This window comes from Patella vulgata, chromosome 1 (assembly GCF_932274485.2).
Source record: "Patella vulgata chromosome 1, xgPatVulg1.2, whole genome shotgun sequence".
NCBI lineage: Eukaryota > Metazoa > Mollusca > Gastropoda > Patellidae > Patella > Patella vulgata.
Window position 1 is genome coordinate 92195485 of NC_065879.2, and position 21234 is coordinate 92216718.

The window sequence follows — 21234 nt, forward strand, 5'->3', positions numbered from 1 at the left end:
AATCACCCCTCGTACATGTCTATATTCCAAAGATCTTGGTTCCTTTCAATATTCGCACAATATCAGTCTGTGACCTCCTGAATTATGGCCCTGGGTTGTACAAAAAATTTCATTTTTTAACTTGTCGATCCTAAAGAAGTCAGTTTTGATCCGATTTTAAAAACTTTCAATATATCACTGTTACACCCTGAGTTAGAATTTCGTGAAAATCAGACCGAAGGTTGTGGTCCCTGTAACAATTTGTATCTGAGTTTGAAAAAAATTAAAATATACCAAAGATCTCGATTCCTTTGATATTTAAACGTAGGACGTTCAAGATATACGTTCCCAGAAAACCAGAAAAGTATTTATCGGGTAGTATATATGGAACGTAGAAATATCCAATATTACTAGAAAAATACTGGATTCCCTGAAAAACACCCATGAAGCGCATATAGGACAAAATTGTAAGGGTTTTCCTGACCCAATCGAAAGCCCAGCGAATAGGAATGTCTGCTCGCTTGATGTACATGTTGATAAACTTTATGAAGAGCTAGACGTACAACACTTTCCGAGATAAAAATCACAGAAAGAGATGCAGGTAGTGGATAATCCGAGAATTTAATTAAGATTCAATATTTGTAATAAAAAGTTAGCTATTAAAGACAACATTGCCTTGTGCATGCAATGAATTCTCCTCCGACTTTAGCTTGTCCGATTATATGTTTATATCCTGAAGTTCTGCGCGTCTGGATTATGACACCAGATTCTACGGAAAATGCCTTTTTTTCAACTTGATTGCTGTCCATCTCTTGCATGGCAGCTGCTTTTTTTCAAATATATTTTATATTCATACTGCCTGTCAAATAACAAATAGATTGTTTTGGGGTGACCTTTATGTCAATAATCCTGGTTGTACGTGACAAGGAGAAGGGTCGCCTGTCCAACCTTGTGGGTTTTCTCCGGGTCCTTCGGTTTCCTCCCACTGCTAAAGACCCCTACGCGCAAGCGAATTATTGAAATAAAAATTAAACCATATGTTAGTCCCGAAATGACCTAATTTGTGTCGAGTTTACATTAAACCCCATTTCTCCCTCATGTCAATAATCAGTAACTGTTCATATTTTTTCACCAACGTAAGATATTTTTGGATCAAATTTTATTAAAGATACATTATGTAACATTTTATTAAAGCTTCATTATGTAACATTTAGATAAAGAGCTAATTCAAATTACTCTGTTGCAAGCGAACATATTAACCTTTGAAGGTTTGACAAGACGTGTGCAATAATTTCAACCACTGTACTGGTTGTTTGAAGCTAAGTCTCGCTCCTCCATTTTTAGATTAAATGAAAATATGGCTGAACCGTTCTAATCTTTTTAATATCGGAGAAATCTGATGCCATCGAGAGTTGATTATGGCTGAAAGAAAGATCTGCAATAGGCAGATTTAGCTCTTGCATAATGTATGTTTAAATAATAATATACATGTACAATGGCTCACTAAACTTTTAATATTACAATCCCTGGCTTTGTCTTATGTGATTGGCTATTAGTAATTAAACATACTAACACTAGGTACAATTTTTGGGTACACAATTACTGAGTTTAATACTAAGCGACGTTTCGAGGCGTATACTCTCGTCTTTATCAACCAAATGATATGGAGTTTTAATTGTATTTGATTGAAATTTTGTGCATATTCTGTATATATTTGCCTCCTATTCACATACTAGTACCAATTGGTTAGAATTAAACTCAGAAATTGTTTATCCATAAAATTGTACCTTGTGCTAACCCTGGCTTTACATATGAATATTACTCTCGCCAGGAAAAAGGTCTAAATAAAATCATTTAATTGGTTAACATCAAATTGGTCAATGTCAAAGTATATGAGTAAAATAGTGTAAGATATTTTATACCCTGACTTAAAGTAGATATTACATCTAATTAAATAAGAACTGAAATAAAATGGGGTTTAACATCCTACTGTTCTGCTCCTATACTTGGCTAATGAAGACGGGCATATGCCATACAGTGTGCTATGAGGGAAATTTTGCCCGGGCAGTAGCACTATGGCCTACTCTTATATCAAATTCCAACTGCCAAAGGACCTTTTACGTGCACTCCAATGTGCACACGGGACCTCATTTTTTTTGTCCCATCCGAACAACTAGACAGCTGTCCTTGTCAGGCCCTCCGTTCTGCATCACTGACAAGCGGAAACCAACTAATTAGCTTATTATCACTTTATTTTTTACTTGAAATCAATTTTTTTTATTTTATTAAATTGTTATTAAATTTGTTTATTTCTATATTTAATTTGATTAGTTTCTCTCATTCCATTTCCATTTGAATTAAAAATCTCATAAAACCTGATCCTAAACCAATCTAGCGTGTACATTCCAAATATAAATATAAAGCAGTGTAATATGACACTCATACAGAGCGATAGAGAGAGAAATGGGGTTCAACGTCTACTCGAAACTGATCCTAAACCAATCTAGTGTGTATATTCTAAATATAAATATAGAGTAGTGTAATATGACACTCATACAGAGAGAGAGAGAAATGGGGTTTAACGTCCACAGGACGGAGGGCCTGACAAGGGCAGCTGTCTAGTCGTTCGGATGAGACGAAAAACCGAGGTCCCGTGCATACATTGGAATGCACGTAAAAGATCCCTTGGCAGTTGGAATTCGATATAAGAGTAGGTGATAGTGCCGCTGCCCGGGCAAAATTTCCCTCATAGCACACTGTATGGCGTATGCCCGTCTTCATTAGCCCAGCATAGGAGCAGAACAGTAGGACGTTAAACCCCATTTCATTTCATTGTTTAACGTCCACTCGACACAAACTAGGTCATTTCGGGACTAACATATGGTTTTTAATTTTATTTCAATAATCCGCTTGCGCGTAGGGGTCTTTAGCAGTGGGAGGAAACCGGAGGACCCGGAGAAAACCCACAAGGTTGGAGACACTTATACAACACACCATCTGAATCAGATAATTATTGGGCTAAATTTATTATCTTTTAGAAGTTGATGACAGGATTCTCTTCAACAATTCTGTATTATCTGTGGGGTCACATTCCTAAACTTGAAGAAATCTGGCTGATGTCTAGCTTGTCCTAGGACTGGGTATGAGATTTCATGTGCATCTGTAGGCTTCCAGGGCCTTTGAATTTGAATGACTTACTACAAACATCACATTTATAAATGAAATGAAATGAAATGGGGTTTAACATCCTACTGTTCTGCTCCTAACCTGGGCTAATGAAGACGGGCATACACCATACAGTGTGCTATGAGGGAAATTTTGCCCGGACAGCGGCACTACGGCCTACTCTTATATCGAATTCCAACTCCCAAGGGATCTTTTACGTGCACGCTAATGATCACATTTATAAGATCTCTCTCCAATGTGAGTTTTCAAGTGTTTCTTTAGAATACAACATTTGGTGAAAGTTTTATTACAAACATCACATTTATAAGATCTCTCTCGTGTATGAGTTTTTATATGATTTTGTAGGTTTCCACGGTGTGTGAATGATTTACTACAAACATTACATTTATAAGATCTCTCTCGTGTATGAGTTTTTATATGATTTTGTAGGTTTCCACGGTGTATAAACTACTCCTTGAGAATGATTTACTACAAACATCACATTTATAAGGTTTTTCACCTGTATGAATTCCCATGTGATCCTTTAAAGGATAGCTCTCAGTAAATGATTTTAAACAAACATCACATTTATAAGAATTTATCTCCACTATGGGTTCTAATATGTTGCTGTAGACCACTATCATAAGCAAATGATTTACTACAAATATCACATTTATAAGGTTTTGGACCAGTATGAATTCTCATGTGTCTCTGTAGATGATGATTCAGATTTGCTACAAACATAACATTTATATATTTTTTCTCCAATATGAATTCTGCTGTGCTGCTTTAAACCAATCCTAAAACTAAATGATTTACTACAAACATCACATTTATACTCTTTCTTGCCAGTTTGAATTCTCATGTGGCTCTGTAGATGAGTGAAAGATTTGAAACAAAAATCACATTTATAACATTTTACTCTAGTATGAGAGTCAGCTGATTGTAGGCCTACATCAATCTCTGGACAGTCAGCTGATTGTAGACCTACATCAATACCCTGACAGTCAGCTGATTGTAGGCATACATCAATACCCTTACAGTCAGCTGATTGTAGGCCTACATCAATACCCTGACAGTCAGCTGATTGTAGGCCTACATCAATACCCTGACAGTCAGCTGATTGTAGACCTACATCAATCTCCGGACAGTCAGCTGATTGAAGGCCTACATTTCCATCACAGGCTTTCAACTCTTTTTCAACATGTATTTTACAATGTTTCTCTAAATCAATATCTGTTTTAAATTCTTCATCACATAAATTACACTGATGAACTGTTTCAATATCATCCGTTTTCACTTCTTTAACATGACAATATTCATCTACATCAACAGTTTTCTTTTCTTTAACATGACAATATTCATCTACATCATCAGTTTTCTTTTCTTTAACATGACAATATTCATCTACATCATCAGTTGTCTCTTCTTTAACATGCCAATATCCAACTATATCATCAGTTTTCTCTTCTTTAACGTGACAAAATTCATCTACATCATAAGTTTTCTCTTCTTTAACATGACAATATTGATCTACATCAGTTTTCTCTTTTTTAACATGACAATATTCATCTATATCATCAGTTTTCTCTTCCATAATATGTATTTTTGTGTGTTTTTCCAAATCATTGTATTGTTGACAAATCTCATCACACACAGTACATTGATGAAATGTTATAACATCATTAGTTTCCTGTAATATATAAAAGTTATAACATCATTAGTTTCCTGTAATATATAAAAGTTATAACATTATTAGTTTCCTATAATATATAAAGGTTATAACATCATTAGTTTCCTGTAAAACTACAAATTAAACTTAACTAGAATCAACAACAAATAGTTGATAATCCACCAACAGAAGTTGACTATAAAACTCGAATGAACGAACTACAAACAGTAACTGTTGATAATCCAGAGTTACATAACGGCTGTTCGGACATCATAATAACAAGGTACTGGATTGCAGGGCCATAGGAGTTTTTTAATTCTTTTAAATCTACACAGCTTTTTATAAGAGTGTATTTTAACAAGGTATTATTTAATCTTGTGTACTTAGTACTAATTCCTTTCACATTTGTCTAATATCAAATCTTTGTTTAAAAATTCATAAAGATAGGTTGCCAGGTAATGAAACATACGCAGACTGCAGTTAAATCGTCCGGGCCGTCAACAATAGTTGTCACAAATATTTCTTTTGTTGTTAATGAAACATTAATAATACACTAAAATCTGATTAAGAGTAACCACTCATTATGTAATTATCAGAAAATCATTAGAATTTGTTTGGCCCATGCTAACGTTGAGTATTTAGATGTTCAAGTTATCAAAAATCATTGAAAATCAATATACTTGTTCGTCGGAAATCGTTGAAAATCAACAGGCTTCTTCGTCTGATGACCTTAAACACGGTGTATAAATGTATAAATTTAAAGTTAATCGGATATTAACTTTAGCCTCTAGAGCGTACTCAAGATTCTTCAAAGTGATCAAGAGCCTTAACTTTGGCAGTAATTATCAGAAATCGTTGAAAATCAATAGGCTTCATCGTCTCATGAGCTGAAACACTGTGTATAATTTTAAAGTCAATGGGATATTAACTGTAGCCTCAAGACCGACGGACATGGGCGACGACAAGATACGACCACATTTCAATGTGGGCGTATAAAAATGAAGCCTTTATTCATTGCGAACTGATTTAATGGTTGTGTACAACTTATGCTCAAGTCCAAAATGACACCTTTCGAAATGTTACTGGACCAAAATGTCATTTAATCTTACAAATGTACAAGTTTAGGCCTTGAGATAAGAGATGGTAAACTCTGACATGAAACATATCGGGTTTCATTAAGCGCAACTTACAATATTTTTCATCAAAACAACGATTGATTATTGTGATCTATAATATTCATGTCACATCCAACAACAATCTGAAATGGGTACAAATCATTGTATTTTAAATCCGAGGCATTGTAAGCGGTTACTAGGAAGCCATGCTAAAATGCTGCATGTTAATAAAAGAGGTCATTCGGCACACCTCAGCTAACTGCGGTTCCCTACAATGAAAGCTCTACACACACTCTTTGAACGACATCATTTCGAGAATTTCTTTCCAAAAGCGGCAAGTTTTAATAGTAAGTAAACCGGTAACCGCATCACAATTGTATGGGTGTAGCTACATATCATCATTGGCCATATTTACGGCACGATATCATTTACCGTCATACAGTGGTTAGATGTAGATGGTGTTTTCAAGTTGGATGAAAACATCACGTCATCATTTTTAAACGTAAATATTTGGAATTAAGTGATAGTTTTGTTTCTACATTGGCCTCTCTAAGTTTAATTAGTCATCATAGTATAAAATAATTTTATTTTTAAGATGTTAAAGAATTAACTTTGCTAGGTGAATCTAAAGACACCCTATCGTAGCTAAAAACAAAAAGATCTCAACGTTTTTAGCTACGTTCTCATGTAGGTACGCCAATGAAGCGGTGAACCGCTGGCATAATTTCTTTGTCGCGAGTCACGCCACGGATATGCCAGAGCGATTTGTGTATTGGCTTTTCTTCCTCCTCGGATTGTCCATTGGTACAAAACTGCGGCTTCAAATGTGGTTATTTTCTTAAACAAAATCTCACTGTTCGCCTCGTTTTCGAATTTTTACTCTAGCTGCTCCCAGTGCAGAGAAAGCTAAACGTCAAAATGAATGTAGAAAACAACACGATTTTTGGGGCAGATACCCGAATAGCATAGGGTTAATAATATACATGTATTGATTTCAAAATAAATATATTCAACTTTAATTCTGCGAGTTTTCAATGAAATCGGTAGGTGCAGAAAATTTTGGATCCAGTTTCGAAGTGACCGCCATGTAAGAAAGTTAGTGGAATTTTACCACTAAGGGCACCCTATCGTAGCTAAAAAACAGATCTCAACATTTTTAGCTACTTTCTCGTCAGTGATGGGATTTCAAAAAAAATTTTGTCAGACATTTTACAGAAAATAAAGGGGCAGAACTCTTATCGTTATTTAAGCAGACAGATTTATACCAAAATTAAAGATAGGTTGCCAGGCAACTAAACATACGCCCACAGCAGCTAAATCGTCCGAGCGGTCGACAAGAGTTGTCGTATATTTGTTCTTTTGTAGGTAATTAGGAGGCATTTAATAGACAATTTCATACAGATGACATTATAATTATTGTCGTTTGATGGTTCACAAGGTTCTAAAAACTAAAACAAGGGCTGTAACTCTGGAAGTAATCTACAGAAATTGTTGAAATTCGACAGACTTTTTCGTTTTACTAATTCAAATAATACATATCAATTTCATACAGATCGGATGATAACTTTTGTCGTTCGAACGTTCACAAGATTCAACAAAGTAAAACAAGGGCCATAACTCTAGAAGTAATTGACAGAAATTGCTGACATTCAATAGGCTTCTTCATTTCACTAATTTAAATGATGCATATGAATTTCATACAGATTGGGTGATAACTTTTGTCGTTCAAGCGTTCACAAGATTCAACAATGTGAAACAAGGGCCATAACTCTAGATGTAATTAACAGAAATTTGCTGAAACTCAATAGGCTTGTTTGTTTTACTAATTTAAACGATACCTTTAAATTTCATACAGATCGGATAATAACTTTTGTCGTTAAAGCATTCACAAGGTACAACAAAGTGAAAAAAGGGCCATTACTCACGGTGTAATTAACGGAAATTGTTGAAATTCAATAGGCATCTTCGTTGCACTAATTTAAATGATGCATATCAATTTCAACAGATCGGATGATAACTGTTGTCATTAGAGCGTTCAAAAGATTCAACAAAGTGAAACAAGGGCCATAACTCTAGATGTAATTAACGGAAATTGCTGAAATTCAATAAGCTTCTTTGTTTTACTAATCTAAATGATGCATATAAATTTCATACAGATCGGATAATAACTTTTGTTGTTAGAGCATAAACAAGGTACAACAAAGTGAAACAAGGGCCATAACTCACGGCGTAATTAAAGGAAATTGCTGAAATTTAATAGGATTCTTCGTTTCACTAATTGAAATGATGCATATCAATTTCAAACAGATCGGATGATAACTGTTGTAATAAGAGTGTTCACAAGATTCAACAAAGTGAAACAAGGGCTATAACTCTAGATGTAATTAACGGAAATTGCTGAAATTCAATAGGCTTCTTTGTTTTACTAATTCAAATGATGCATATAAATTTCATACAGATCGGTTGATTATTTTTGTTGTCAGAGCGTTCACAAGAAACAACAAAGTGAAACAAGGGCCATAACTCTAGATGTAATTAACGGAAATTGCTGAAATTCAATAAGCTTCTTTGTTTTACTAATCTAAATGACGCATATAAATTTCATACAGATCGGATAATAACTTTTGTCGTTAGAGCATTCACAAGGTACAAAAAAGTGAAACAAGGGCCATAACTCACGGCGTAATTAACGGAAATTGTTCAAATTCAATAGGCTTCTTCGTTTCACTAATTTAAATGATGCATATCAATTTCAAACAGATCGGATGATAACTGTTGTCATTAGAGCGTTCACAAGATTCAACAAAGTGAAACAAGGGCCATAACTCTAGATGTAATTAACGGAAATTGTTGAAATTCAATAGGCTTCTTTGTTTTACTAATTTAAATGATGCATATAAATTTCATACAGATCGGTTGATAACTTTTGTCGTAAGAGCGTTCACAAGGTGCAAAAAAGTGAAACAAGGGCCATAACTCCAGACGAAATTAACGGAAGTTATTGAAATTAAATAGGCTTCTTTATCTCACTAATGCAAACAACATATATCAATTTCAAAACAATCAGATGATAAATGTAGTCTGTAGAGTGTTCACAAGAAATTGTGGACGACGGACGGACGGACGGAGGCGACGGCAATATACGACCACATTTCCATGTGGGCGTATAAAAATCACGTATCAACAAAATATATAAATCTTGTACGTAATAAAAATAGGTGAACCTCACTAGTGGAATTGGTGGAATTTTACCGCTAACACCATTAAAATAGGGCCTTTTAAAGCTTATTTTATTGTCAATGTAAAGCTTTTGGACAGCCGAGCTACGAGAACATAGGTAAAAATGTTGAGATATACAGATGTGCTTGTTTTTAGCTACGATATGGGTTCCTTCAGTTCCAAGTGGCAAACTCAATTTCTTTTTTAATGCATGTAACATCTTTAAAATAAGATAATTTTATACTATTATGACTAGTTAAACTTACAGAGGCCAATGAAGTGGTACAACTATAGCCTAACTTCAAATATTCGCGTTTAAATTAATGAAGGGTTGTTTTTATCCAACATACACCGCCATCAAAGTCCATTCATAGTTACAATGCTTTAGAAGACAAAGCACAAACGCTACACGCCCCTTTTACCCAAAACATCCTTCTTGCCATTATTATCAGGTCAAAAATAATTTCTTGTTCAGGTTTTAATTTAACGTTAACGCCGAAATTTGGTTTTATTTTCCGAAATGATTCGCAGATAGAATAGAACAGGTGGATGTCATTATGTTTGTTTACATTCTCTCCACCTGCGATTGCCTTTTTGATTGGCTGTTATAAAAGCCTTATATTTAGCCGCACCTTGATACATGCCATAGCGTCATACGTCTTCTGTTTAAAATGGAGATCATAGTAACCGCTTAACGCCTCGATTTTAATTACGGCGATTTATACCCGTTTCAGGTAGGATTGTATGCTTAATTGTAGTTGAATGTGGCAGAAATATTTTAAATAACAATTATCAGTCGTTGTTTTGATGAAAAATATTGTCAATTTTGCTTACTGAGGCAATGCAAAAGCTTTTTTAAATTTTTGAATCTGACTAAAATTGAATATTAACTAGTTTTCCAACCCCCCTCCCATTTAAGAAACCAAAAACAATTTAAAAATCGATTAAGAAATAAGAATGTTATTGCACTTTTATGACCCAAAATTGATTGATGTCAGTATACACTTTTTTTTTTAAATTTGCAAAAAAAGTGACCGAAGACAATTTCTCAGCAACCATTGAAGAAATAGGCATCAAATTTGCAGGAAACATCCTTCGAACCATTAACTATTTATTGGAATTTTTTAAATTTGGGCTATATAATTTATTTCATTTGATATAGGGGTCTTTCTATGAGAAAATACGTTTACTTTCAGTGACTAGCGCCGTTTTTGGCTTTTCCTGATAATTTAATTTTTTTCAAAATATAAGAAATAAGTCGTAAATACGTTTCTGAATGTCCAAACCACTCTAGACACTAACTCTAATTTTTACTGAAAACGAAAAGCGCAAAGCCATCGATGTTGGTGTTCATACAACTTCGAGAAGTCGCGGAACAAAAACGACACATTTTACGGTCATTTTTTTTTGACATTGATAAAAATAATATCAGTTGCGCCTCTAGCGAGCTTTTTTTTGCATTGCTACTTTGCTACGTGGAACTATATAGGACCATCCCTTATCTCGAAACACGGCGGGTTAAGAGATGAGGTTTTGTTATCTATTAGACAGCCCTATCCAGAAATAACAGAATTAAAGCCATACGGGATAGTTGAATTTTTTGTTGTCATCCCTACTCACAGCTAGCGTAGCCCTATAGTGATCGACAATTCATGAAACTGATTCTCAAGCCTTTCCAAATGATGGCCGACACTCAATTATGATACTGTCACAAACCAAAATCAACCCACCATTATTTTTACTTTTGGTTTTAGTACAGTGTAGCTGGTCTAACTTTGTCATTATTCATAACCATGCACAACTGTTGGTTTACTCTCCTGAACCAATCTCCCAAACAGAGTTGTCTTCCCTTGTAGTTCACACTATGCTGGATAGCGAGACTTGTATAGAGAATGCTCCTGCACGTGTCACAAAAATTAGATCTTTATACTGTTGTATATTCAACAGAGACGAGGATCTTCACCACACGAACAACTCACAATCGAGGTAATTTTCTATTTCTGTATCTTCTTCCTGTACGAAAGTCAACTTGGACCAAAACCCCCAAAATCCCTTTCTTTATTTTGAAGTCACACAGAGAAGAATGAAAAATATACTAAGCTAACTGGAGCAGAATTGTGCAAACAAAATAATGTTGTTAACTTGAACCCATACTGCTCGAATGTCTGTTACGCTTTAAAGGACAATGTTCGTGTCAGTCATTATTACATATATGATAGAACTGGTTAAATACATTCCAAATATAATTTTAACACAGAGATCATTGCTACGGTAGATGTGTAAGTAGTACGTGAAGAAACGGGAAGTGAAGACAAACGTGATAAACACAAGTTATCCCTCTATATAACTGACTGAAGTAACGAGTGATAACAGACACCCAGGCGAATTTCCTTTCACTTATAATTCCGTTGATGTTGAAAAGTTATTATATGAGACGGTGAGAGGATATCTGACAATTAAGATCTTAAATTCTGTGTATCAATCTGAAGTCAATCGGATGATAACTTTTGCCTCTAGAGCGTCACAAAGTGATCAAGGGCCATAACTTTGGCAGTAATTATCGTAAATTGCTGAAAATCAATGGGATTCTTCGTCTCATGACCTTAAGCACTGTGTATAAATTTAAAGTCAATCGGATATTGACTTTAGCCTCTAGAGCCTCCACAAGATTTTTCAAAATGATCAAGGGTCATAACTTTGGCAGTAATTTTTGGGAAATCATTAAAAATCAATAGGCTTCTTTGTCTCATGACCTTAAACACTGTGTATAAATTTAAAGTCAATCGGATATTAACTTTAGCCTCTAGAGCCTCCACAAGATTTTTCAAAATGATCAAGGGCCATAACTCTGACAGTAATAATCGAAAATCGCTGAAAATCAATAGGCTTCTTTGTCTCATGACCTTAAACACTGTGTATAAATTTAAAGTCAATCGGATATTAACTTTGGCCTCTAGAGCGTCCACAAGATTTTTCAAAATGATCAAGGGCCATAACTCTGGCAGTAATTATCGGAAATTGCTGAAAATCAATAGGCGTCTTCATCTTGTGACCTTAAACGCTGTGTATAAATTAAAAGTCAATCGGATATTAACTTTAGCCCCTAGAGCATCCACAAGATTTTTCAAAGTGATCAAGGGCCATAACTCTGGTAAAGATAGGTTGCCAGGCAACCAAACATACGCCCACAGCAGCTAAATCGTCCGGGGAGTCAACAAGAGTTGTCGCATACTTTTACTTCTTTCGGTAATTAAACATTTATAATACATTAAAATCTGATAAAGAGTAACAACTAATTAAGTAATTATCAGAAAACCATTAGAATTTGTTTGGTTTTTATAAAGTTCTGCCCCATGCTAATGTTTAGTATAGAAAACTTTTAACATCATGGATTTAGTTGTTCAAGTCATAAAAATTCATTGAAAATAAATATACTTGTTCGTCTCAAGACCTTAAACTCTGTGTATCAATCTGAAGTCAATCGGATGATAACTTTAGCCTCTAGAGTGTCAGAAGATTTTTCAAAGTGATCAAGGGCCATAACTCTGGCAGAACTTATCAGAAATCGCCGAAAATCAATAGGCTTCTTCGTCTCATGACATTAAACACTGTGTATAAATTTAAAGTCAAACGGATATTAACTTTAGCCTCTAGAGCGTCCACAAGATTTTTCAAAGGGATCAAGGGCCATAACTCTGGCAGTAATTATCAGAAATCGCTTAAAACATGACATTAAACACTGTATATAAATTTAAAGTCAATCGGATATTAACTTCGGCTTCTAGAGCGTCCACAAGATTTTTGAAAGTGATCAAGGACCATAACTCTGGCAGTAATTATCTGAAATCGCTGAAAATCAATAGGCTTCTTTGTCTCATGACCTTAAACACTGTGTATAAATCTAAAGTAAATCGGATATTAACTTTAGCCTCTAGATCGTCCACAAGATTTTATGAAGTGACCAAGGGCCATAACTCTGGTAGTAATTATCAGAAATCGCTGAAAATCAATAGGCTTCTTCGTCTCATGACCTTAAACACTGTGTATAAATTTAAAGTCAATCAGATATTAACTTTAGCCTCTAGAGCTTGTGGACGCCGGATCGACGGGGGTGACGACAATATACGACCACATTTCAATGTGGGCGTATAAAAATTATCGGAAATCGATGAAAATCAATAGGATTTTTCGTCTCTTGACCTTAAACACTGTGTATCAATTTCAAGTTAATCGGATATTAACTTTAGCCTCTAAAGCGTCCACAAGATTTGTTCAAAGTGAGCAAGGGCCATAACTCTGGCAGTAATTATCGAAAATCACTGAAAATCAAAAGGCTTCTTTGTCTCATAACCTTAAACACTGTGTATAAATTTAAAGTCAATCGGATATTTACTTTAGTCTCTAGAGCGTCCACAAGATTTTTTCAAAGTGAGCAAGGGCCATAACTCTGGCAGTAATTATGGAAAATCGCTGAAAATCAATAGGCTTCTTCGTCTCATGACCTTAAACACTGTGGATAAATTTAAAGTCAATCGGATATTAACTTTAGCCTATAGACGTCCACAAGCAATTGTGGACGCCGGACCGACGGACGGGTACAACAACAATATACGACCACACTTCAATGTGGGCGTATAAAAACGGGGGAATGCACAGGATTTTTCTCCTTTCCCCTTATGTAGTGACAGCCAATTCTAGTTTTGAATTGTGAGATACCCTCTCACCATCTCATATATAACTTTTCACCATCAACAGAATTATAAGTGAAATGAAATTCGATGGTGTGTCTGTTATCGCTCGTTACATTCAGTTACATTGAGGGATAACTTGTGTTTGTCATGTTTGTCGTCACTTCCCATTTATTCAAGTGTTTGTTACACATCTCTGTAGCAATGATCTCTGTTAAAATTATATTTGGAATGTATTTAACCAGTTCTATCATATAAGTAATAATGACTAACACCAACATTGTCCTTTAAACAGACTTCCATATTGGACCAAATATGTTTACATAACGTTACGTTATGACTCACGATTTTATTATGCCCAATTAACCAGTGCATAGCTGAATATTGCGGAAAAACTAATTGAGTGACAAACAAGCCTATCAATAGTAAACAATATTGTTTGGAGACGTACAATATTTTCACCGTTTTTAATACCTTTAATCACTGTTGAAAGTTTTAGGTAATACCCCAGATTAAACGAAGGGCTGTTATGTTGCTATACTTGGGATAGATTTGATTGAACGGAAAGAATAGACACACTCCTTCAAAAGCTCAATTATTAGAAGCCAATCCAGCAATGTCCAGAGAGGGATTCAGGAATATGACTTGAACCGGGTTTCCAAAAAAGTATTACTAAATATACACAAAGTAAAACACACATTTTATTTATTTGAGTGTGAACAGTTATTAAGTAAGTCTGAACTGTTAATGAATCATATTAATACTGGCTTATTCCTTATCCAAGGGAGATAACTATTATTTCATATACTCTCTACAATAGAGATTACTTTTAGTTATGGCCTATTTTTTTTATTTTACAGATATTAAGGTTTCTATCCAGTATGAATTTCTGTGTGTCTTTTTAAACTATATCTTTGTCAGCAGTATGAATTCTCATGTAGCCATGTAGATGATTAATCCGATTAAATGATATACTGCAAACATCACATTTATAAGGTTTCTAATCAGTGTGCATTTCTATGTGTCTTTTTAAACTATTTCTTTGCCTAAATGATTTATCACAAACATCACATTTATAAGGTTTGACACCAGCATGAATTTCTGCATGTATTTTTAAACTATATCTACGCCTAAATCGCTTATCGCAAACATCACATTTATAAGGTTTGTTAGCAGTATGAATTCTCATGTGCTGTTGTAGATAACTAGTCTGACTGAATGATTTACTGCAAACATCACATTTATAAGGCTTCTCACCAGTATGAATTCTCATGTGTGTCTGTAAAGCTTTATACTGGATGAATGATTTACCACAAACATCACATTTATAAGGCTTGTCCTCGGTATGAATTCTGGTGTGGATTTGTAGATTACCATTCAGACTAAACGATTTACTGCAAACATCACACTTATAAGGTTTTTCACCAGTATGAATTCTCGTGTGTATCCGTAGAGCTTGATTCTGTGAAAATGATTTACTACAAACATCACACGTATAAGGTTTTTCACCTGTATGAATTCTCATGTGTGGTAGTAGAGTGCTACTCTGGGTGAATGTTTTACCACAAACATCACATTTATATGGTTTATCCTTGGTGTGAGTTCTCATGTGTGACTGTAGAGTACCTTTCTGACTAAATGATTTACTACAAACATCACATTTAAAACGTCTTTCCCCAATATGAACCTTTATGTGTCTCTGTAGATTACACTTAAGAGTAAATGATTTGAAACAAAAATCACATTTATAACTTTTTACTTCAGTATCAATACTCGTACTATCAGCTGATAGTAGGCCTACATAAATACCCCGACTGTCAGCTGATTCTAGGCCTACATCACTATCATTATCAGTGTTCAACTCTTCTTCAATATGTATTTCACAATGTTTCTCTAAATCAGTATCCGATTTAAATTCTTCATCACATAAATTACACTGATGAACTGTTTCAACATCATCAGTTTTCTCTTCTTTAACATGTATTTTATTGTGTTTTTCTAAATCATCAAGTTGTTGAAAAATCTCATCACATACAACACACTGATGAAATGTTTTAACATCATTAGTCTCCTGTAATATATAAAAGTTATAACACGAAATGAAATGAAAATGAAATGAAATGGGGTTTAACGTCAAGTTATAACATCATTAGTTCCCTGTAATATATAAAAGTTATAACATCATTAGTATCCTGTAATATATAAAAGTTATAACATCATTAGTTTCCTGTAATATATAAAAGATATAACGTCATTAGTCTCCTGTAATATATAAATGTTATAACACCATTAGTTTCCTTTAATATATAAATGTTATAACATCATTAGTGTCCTGTAATATATAAAAGTTATAACATCATTAGTTTCCTGTAATATATTAAAGTTATAACATCATTAGTTTCCTGTAATATATAAAAGTTATAACATCATTAGTTTCCTGTAATATATAAAAGTTATAACATCATTAGTTTCATGTAATATATAAAAGTTATAACATCATTAGTTCCCTGTAATATATAAAATCATTTATGATTGACCTATATCATTTAAAAAAAACATCACTGAATTTGTCACATATTTTCAGGGGGTGTAACTCTGTACATAATATAGGAGGCACTTAAACTTCTGTTTAGCAACAAAGCAGCAATGGAAAATAGATACTAGATGTTTGTGACAAAACTCGGCTTCGTAGGTACTTTTAGTTTATTCAATCAGAGAGAGATGGGGTTTAACCTCCACTATCAAACTAGGTCATTTCGGGACTAACATATGGTTTAATATTTTTCTTTTATTTCAATAATGCGCTTGCGCGTAGGGGTCTTTAGCAGTGGGAGGAAACCAGATGACCTGCAGAAAACCCACGAGGTTGGACAGACGATCCTATTCCTTGTCACGTACAACCGGAGGAATCGAAACCACGTCGGTTGAGTCAATGATAGACCTTATGATAAAGGGCACTCATGCTAACTATTGCTAACCATTCAGCCACCCACCCCCCACCCCTATTTAGTGTAAATGGGAAAGTAAAATAGCATGTGAAGGTGTAAAATGAGTAAATGGTGCAAAGTCTTGACCATTTTGTGTAACTATGTCAGATATGAACAATAAACATTCTATACCACACTGCAAGGTCAGTCAACTTGCCCAGAGTCAAAAGCTCGGCCATCCAGCCCCCCACAGGATTAGCAGAGGTGCTACAATCATTCAACAATGGCTCTATTTTGCTAAATTTATTAGTAAAACAGTGTGACCACTAGCCGTGTTAGAGTGACCGTTGATTGAAGAGAAGAAACAAGAGAATTTCTACGGGGAGCAGAATTTATCGTGACCGCTTACAAGTAGATGTCACTGAATAGGAATGACTGCTCGTACCACACTGCAATTGAACTCAAAGGTCAGTCATCTTGCCTTTGTTATTCCCTGAATTCTGTACATCTCAGAATGATAGAAACAATGAGTAACAAACACTAATTGTTATCAATACATTATGGTTTCCTTCCCCTAGTTTTCGATTTCTTTCTTGTGCGGTTAACCCCCTTTCATCTTGTATTAATGGTTTCACCTGCTAATTAGTGTTTAATTGTTATCTATATATTCCTATCTCTCATATCGTTAATCTCTTATTATAATTATTAGTTTGATCTGCTAATATTTCTAATTGTTATCAATACATTAGTCTTTCATCTTGTTAATCCTTTGTAATTGTTTATCCACATCTTGTTAATTCTTAATTAATGATTAATCTGTTACATGGTTTCCAATTGTTAACTATATATTGCACCACATTTTTGTTATAAATCATTATTTGCTTGATAACGATATCTGTATGTGTATCGAAACGTAGCATGTTAATAAATTCAGAAGTAGTATATCCATTTAAGTGTTTTTAATCTTAACACTGAGTCGATTAAAATCGGAGGAGAATTGACTAAGTTACTGTCCATTTAGTAACGATAACTGGGAGACCCCATTTATTACTGAATTGGCCATTTGGCTTCAATTTTCAAAAATGAAATGGGGTTTAACGTCCTACTGTTCTGCTCCTATACTGGGCTAATGAAGACGGAATACGCCATACAGGTTAGGTGCAGAAGAGTAGGATGTTAAACCCCATTTCATTTTCGTCTTCATTAGCCCAGTTGGAGCTGAACAGTACCTGACGTTAAACCCCATTTCATATCATTTCCTATACAGCATTTTGAGGCATTCATGTTTGATGTAACTCTCATTTTTGTGTTATAGGTTTTAATCTTAAATACCTGACACTAACCATAACCTAATAGAAAATAGGAAGTTCCATGGGGACACAGTACGGACGGCTAACCGCTAGTTTTTCAGTGTAAAAGTGATGGAAGTAGAAACGGGAGTCGGATCAAACATGATCGCTCATTTTGTTTACATTATTGATGTTGATCTCGGATTTTAAAATTCCATAACTTTAGATCTAATTAGAACATTTTGATAATTTTTATTTTTTTATTTGTTTTTTTAAATCGGTCATTTATAACTTTGACCTGAATTTCTGAAACCTCTATTTCAAGTAACTAAGTCTCTAATTCAATATCATCCAAAGTCTTACACGTTGAAAACACGAATTATTTGTCAATTCAAATCAACATTGATGTTGTGATCTTACCGGGAAAAGGTAGGCTTCTGATATCCAATATTTAAGACAAAATAAACATTTTACACGAATCGTGTACAGGGCTGCCGACAACCAGTATCACAGCGCAATTTGCGATACATATTTTGTCCGTTGCTAACCAAAAATTAAAATCTAACGTTTTTGATTCGCAGTTACTGCGAATCATCAATATTCCTGTCATTTTGGATATTGACACAAGAATAATCCACATTTTGAAGACTAGGAGGCTTACTCAACACTTTCAACGTGTATAAAATGTTGAATAAAATTTTATAAACAAAACTGAATTCTCCGTGTGACATTTTCTTCTCGAACTACCAGACACAATACTATATAACACATAACTCTATGAATAGGGACTATTAAACCGGAAATAGGGAATCAAGTAGTACCACTCACGTTGCGAGACATCAAGTAATTATATCATATTCATTTTGAAAGAAATAAATCCAATGTATCCCCCACGTATTGTAAATAAAATATAAAAAAAAAACCTCATGTTAACGTATTGTAAAATGATAAATCAAAGTAAAAATTCCCGTAAAACATTATTGTTGATATCGTGTGTGTCTAGTTAATCGAGGTGTGTCCGATTGAAGAAAAATAGTAATACACGATAAAAAGCAGACGAAATTGTTTTCTAACGAAGATTTCTAACGTAACAAAAAAATAACAATTAAAATGAGTGGGGCTTCGGAAGTCACTGTCAAGAATTGGCTTCAGACATAAGACCTAACTAAATTTCTACATCACATTCACAAACTGTCACAAGTACTTGTGGCAGTGCTAAAAAATCTAAGAATAGTCAGAATGGAATCTAATCATATTTGTTATGAGCTAAAGTAATATCTTGTTATTTAGGTGTTTTACATTGAAACTGAAAAACTGCTAATCAATTTTTAAATTTGCTAATCAAATTTGGCGAAATTGGACTTTTTGATTAGCAGTGCTGCTAATCAACTGTGAAAAATTACAGACAGCCCTGATCGTGTACCATAGTGCGTTTCATCGTCATTTATAACAAGTGACCAGAAAGAGCGAGGCTAGACATATTCCACAACTCATGTCATACGACGACGCCATAACTTGTCTGGAGAGCATGCGCAGTAGACTGGAATAACCGGCCGCTAGAAATTTCTATTCGGTTGAGACTTATGCCGTATTTCGCTTGGCCTAACTGATTTGAAATTAGAGTCAAAGCGGAAACAATTGAATTTAATTCAGTTCATATACAATCAGATTACATTATTATATGCGTTGCGACCCATTTGGGTCAATTTTTAGGTCCCAAATATTAGCAATTTAGCTCCTTTCAGTATTTGATACAATAAAATCTTATGTTACCATGGTGATTATTTACTTCTGTGTACCCGAACTGTCTGTAGTGGAACTCAGGTGATTATTCTGTTTAAGGTTACAATTCTATTGTTTGGGTGATAAATAAACCTGAAAACGCCTTAAATGGTTTCCTTGACTCTTTTAATTGGACAAATTGACATGGCCACGGTTCATCCAAAATCACTTCCGGTGCATCCTGTTTTCAGGTTGTATCTTTATTCTGTACGCGGATCAACCGGACCCGAGTCATTCATACTTCAAATGTAACTCGACGTGTTGCTCTTTTTTGTTCAATAAAAGAAATGGGGTTTAATGTCGTACTGTTCTGCTCCGACTGGGCTAATGAAGACGAGTACATGACATACAGTGTGCTATGAGGCAAATTTTGCCCGGGCAGCGACATTATGGCCTATTCTTATATCGAATTCCAGCTGCCACGGGATCTTTTACGTGCATGCCAATGTATACACGGAACCTGGGTTTTACATGCATACCAATGTATACAAGGGCCTTCGCTTTTTCATCACATCCAAACGACTAGACAGCTGGCCTTTTCAGGCCCTACGTCCTGCACAACTGACAAGGAGAAACCCAATCTGTTTCACAGAGAATTACGAGTCTAGTATAATATCTCTGTCAAAGATGACTGCCTAAACACGTGCCGTCACAGCATGCAGCGTCAATCATTGGCTGAATGGCGCGTGCATTGTTTACATAAGACGTTACTGCTTCGGAGAGAATGCTGCCTTTTAGTCATTTTAATACCCATTTACACTAAATAGGAAATAATATTTACCTACAAATATGTCAAACGCCTTTATTTATTTTTCCAGTACATAAAAAAAATGTTTTATAATTTAATTTGTCGCAGGAAAAAAGTTAATATTTCTGTCATCCTTATAACTGATTGTAGCAGCCTAGCGAAAATTCACTGCTGATCAGTGTGGGGGAAACCATGTCGGAAAATCCCTATGTACTTCCTCAGCCAATTTGCTCCTTAAACATACATTATGTAAGAGCTAAATCAGCCTATTGCAGGTCTTTCTTTAGGCCTGAAATGTTTTCTAAATTATTAATTAAACATAAACTAACTTATCCAGACCATAATCAACTCTCGATGGCATCAGATTTCTCCGATATTGGGGAGCCACGGTGGCTAGTTGGTTAAGGCGCTGGCTCGCTAGCCTGGAGGTTGGGGGTTCGATCCCTGCATTGGCCGAGAAAGTTCATCCCAATTTTCCGACGTGGTTTCCCCTTGTCAGTGGTGCAGAATGGAGGGTCTGACAAGGACAGCTGTCTTGTCCTTCGGATGAGACGAAAAACCGAGGTCCCGTGTATACATTGGAATGCACGTAAAAGATCCCTTGGCAGTTGGAATTCGATATAAGAGTAGGCGATAGTGCCGCTGCCCGG

General features: G+C 34.9%; 1 protein-coding gene across 1 annotated transcript; it reads right to left on the reverse strand.

Annotated features, from left to right (window-relative positions):
* Positions 1 to 14406: 14406 nt before the first annotated feature.
* On the reverse strand, positions 14407 to 20535 carry LOC126818485 (zinc finger protein 239). The gene is made up of 2 exons (XM_050545946.2): positions 19828 to 20535; positions 14407 to 15909 (listed from the first exon to the last, which is right to left on the reverse strand). The coding sequence occupies exons 1-2, from the start codon at positions 19828 to 19830 to the stop codon at positions 14839 to 14841; spliced, it is 1074 nt and encodes a 357-aa protein (XP_050401903.1). The 5' UTR covers positions 19831 to 20535; the 3' UTR covers positions 14407 to 14838.
* Positions 20536 to 21234: the final 699 nt, after the last annotated feature.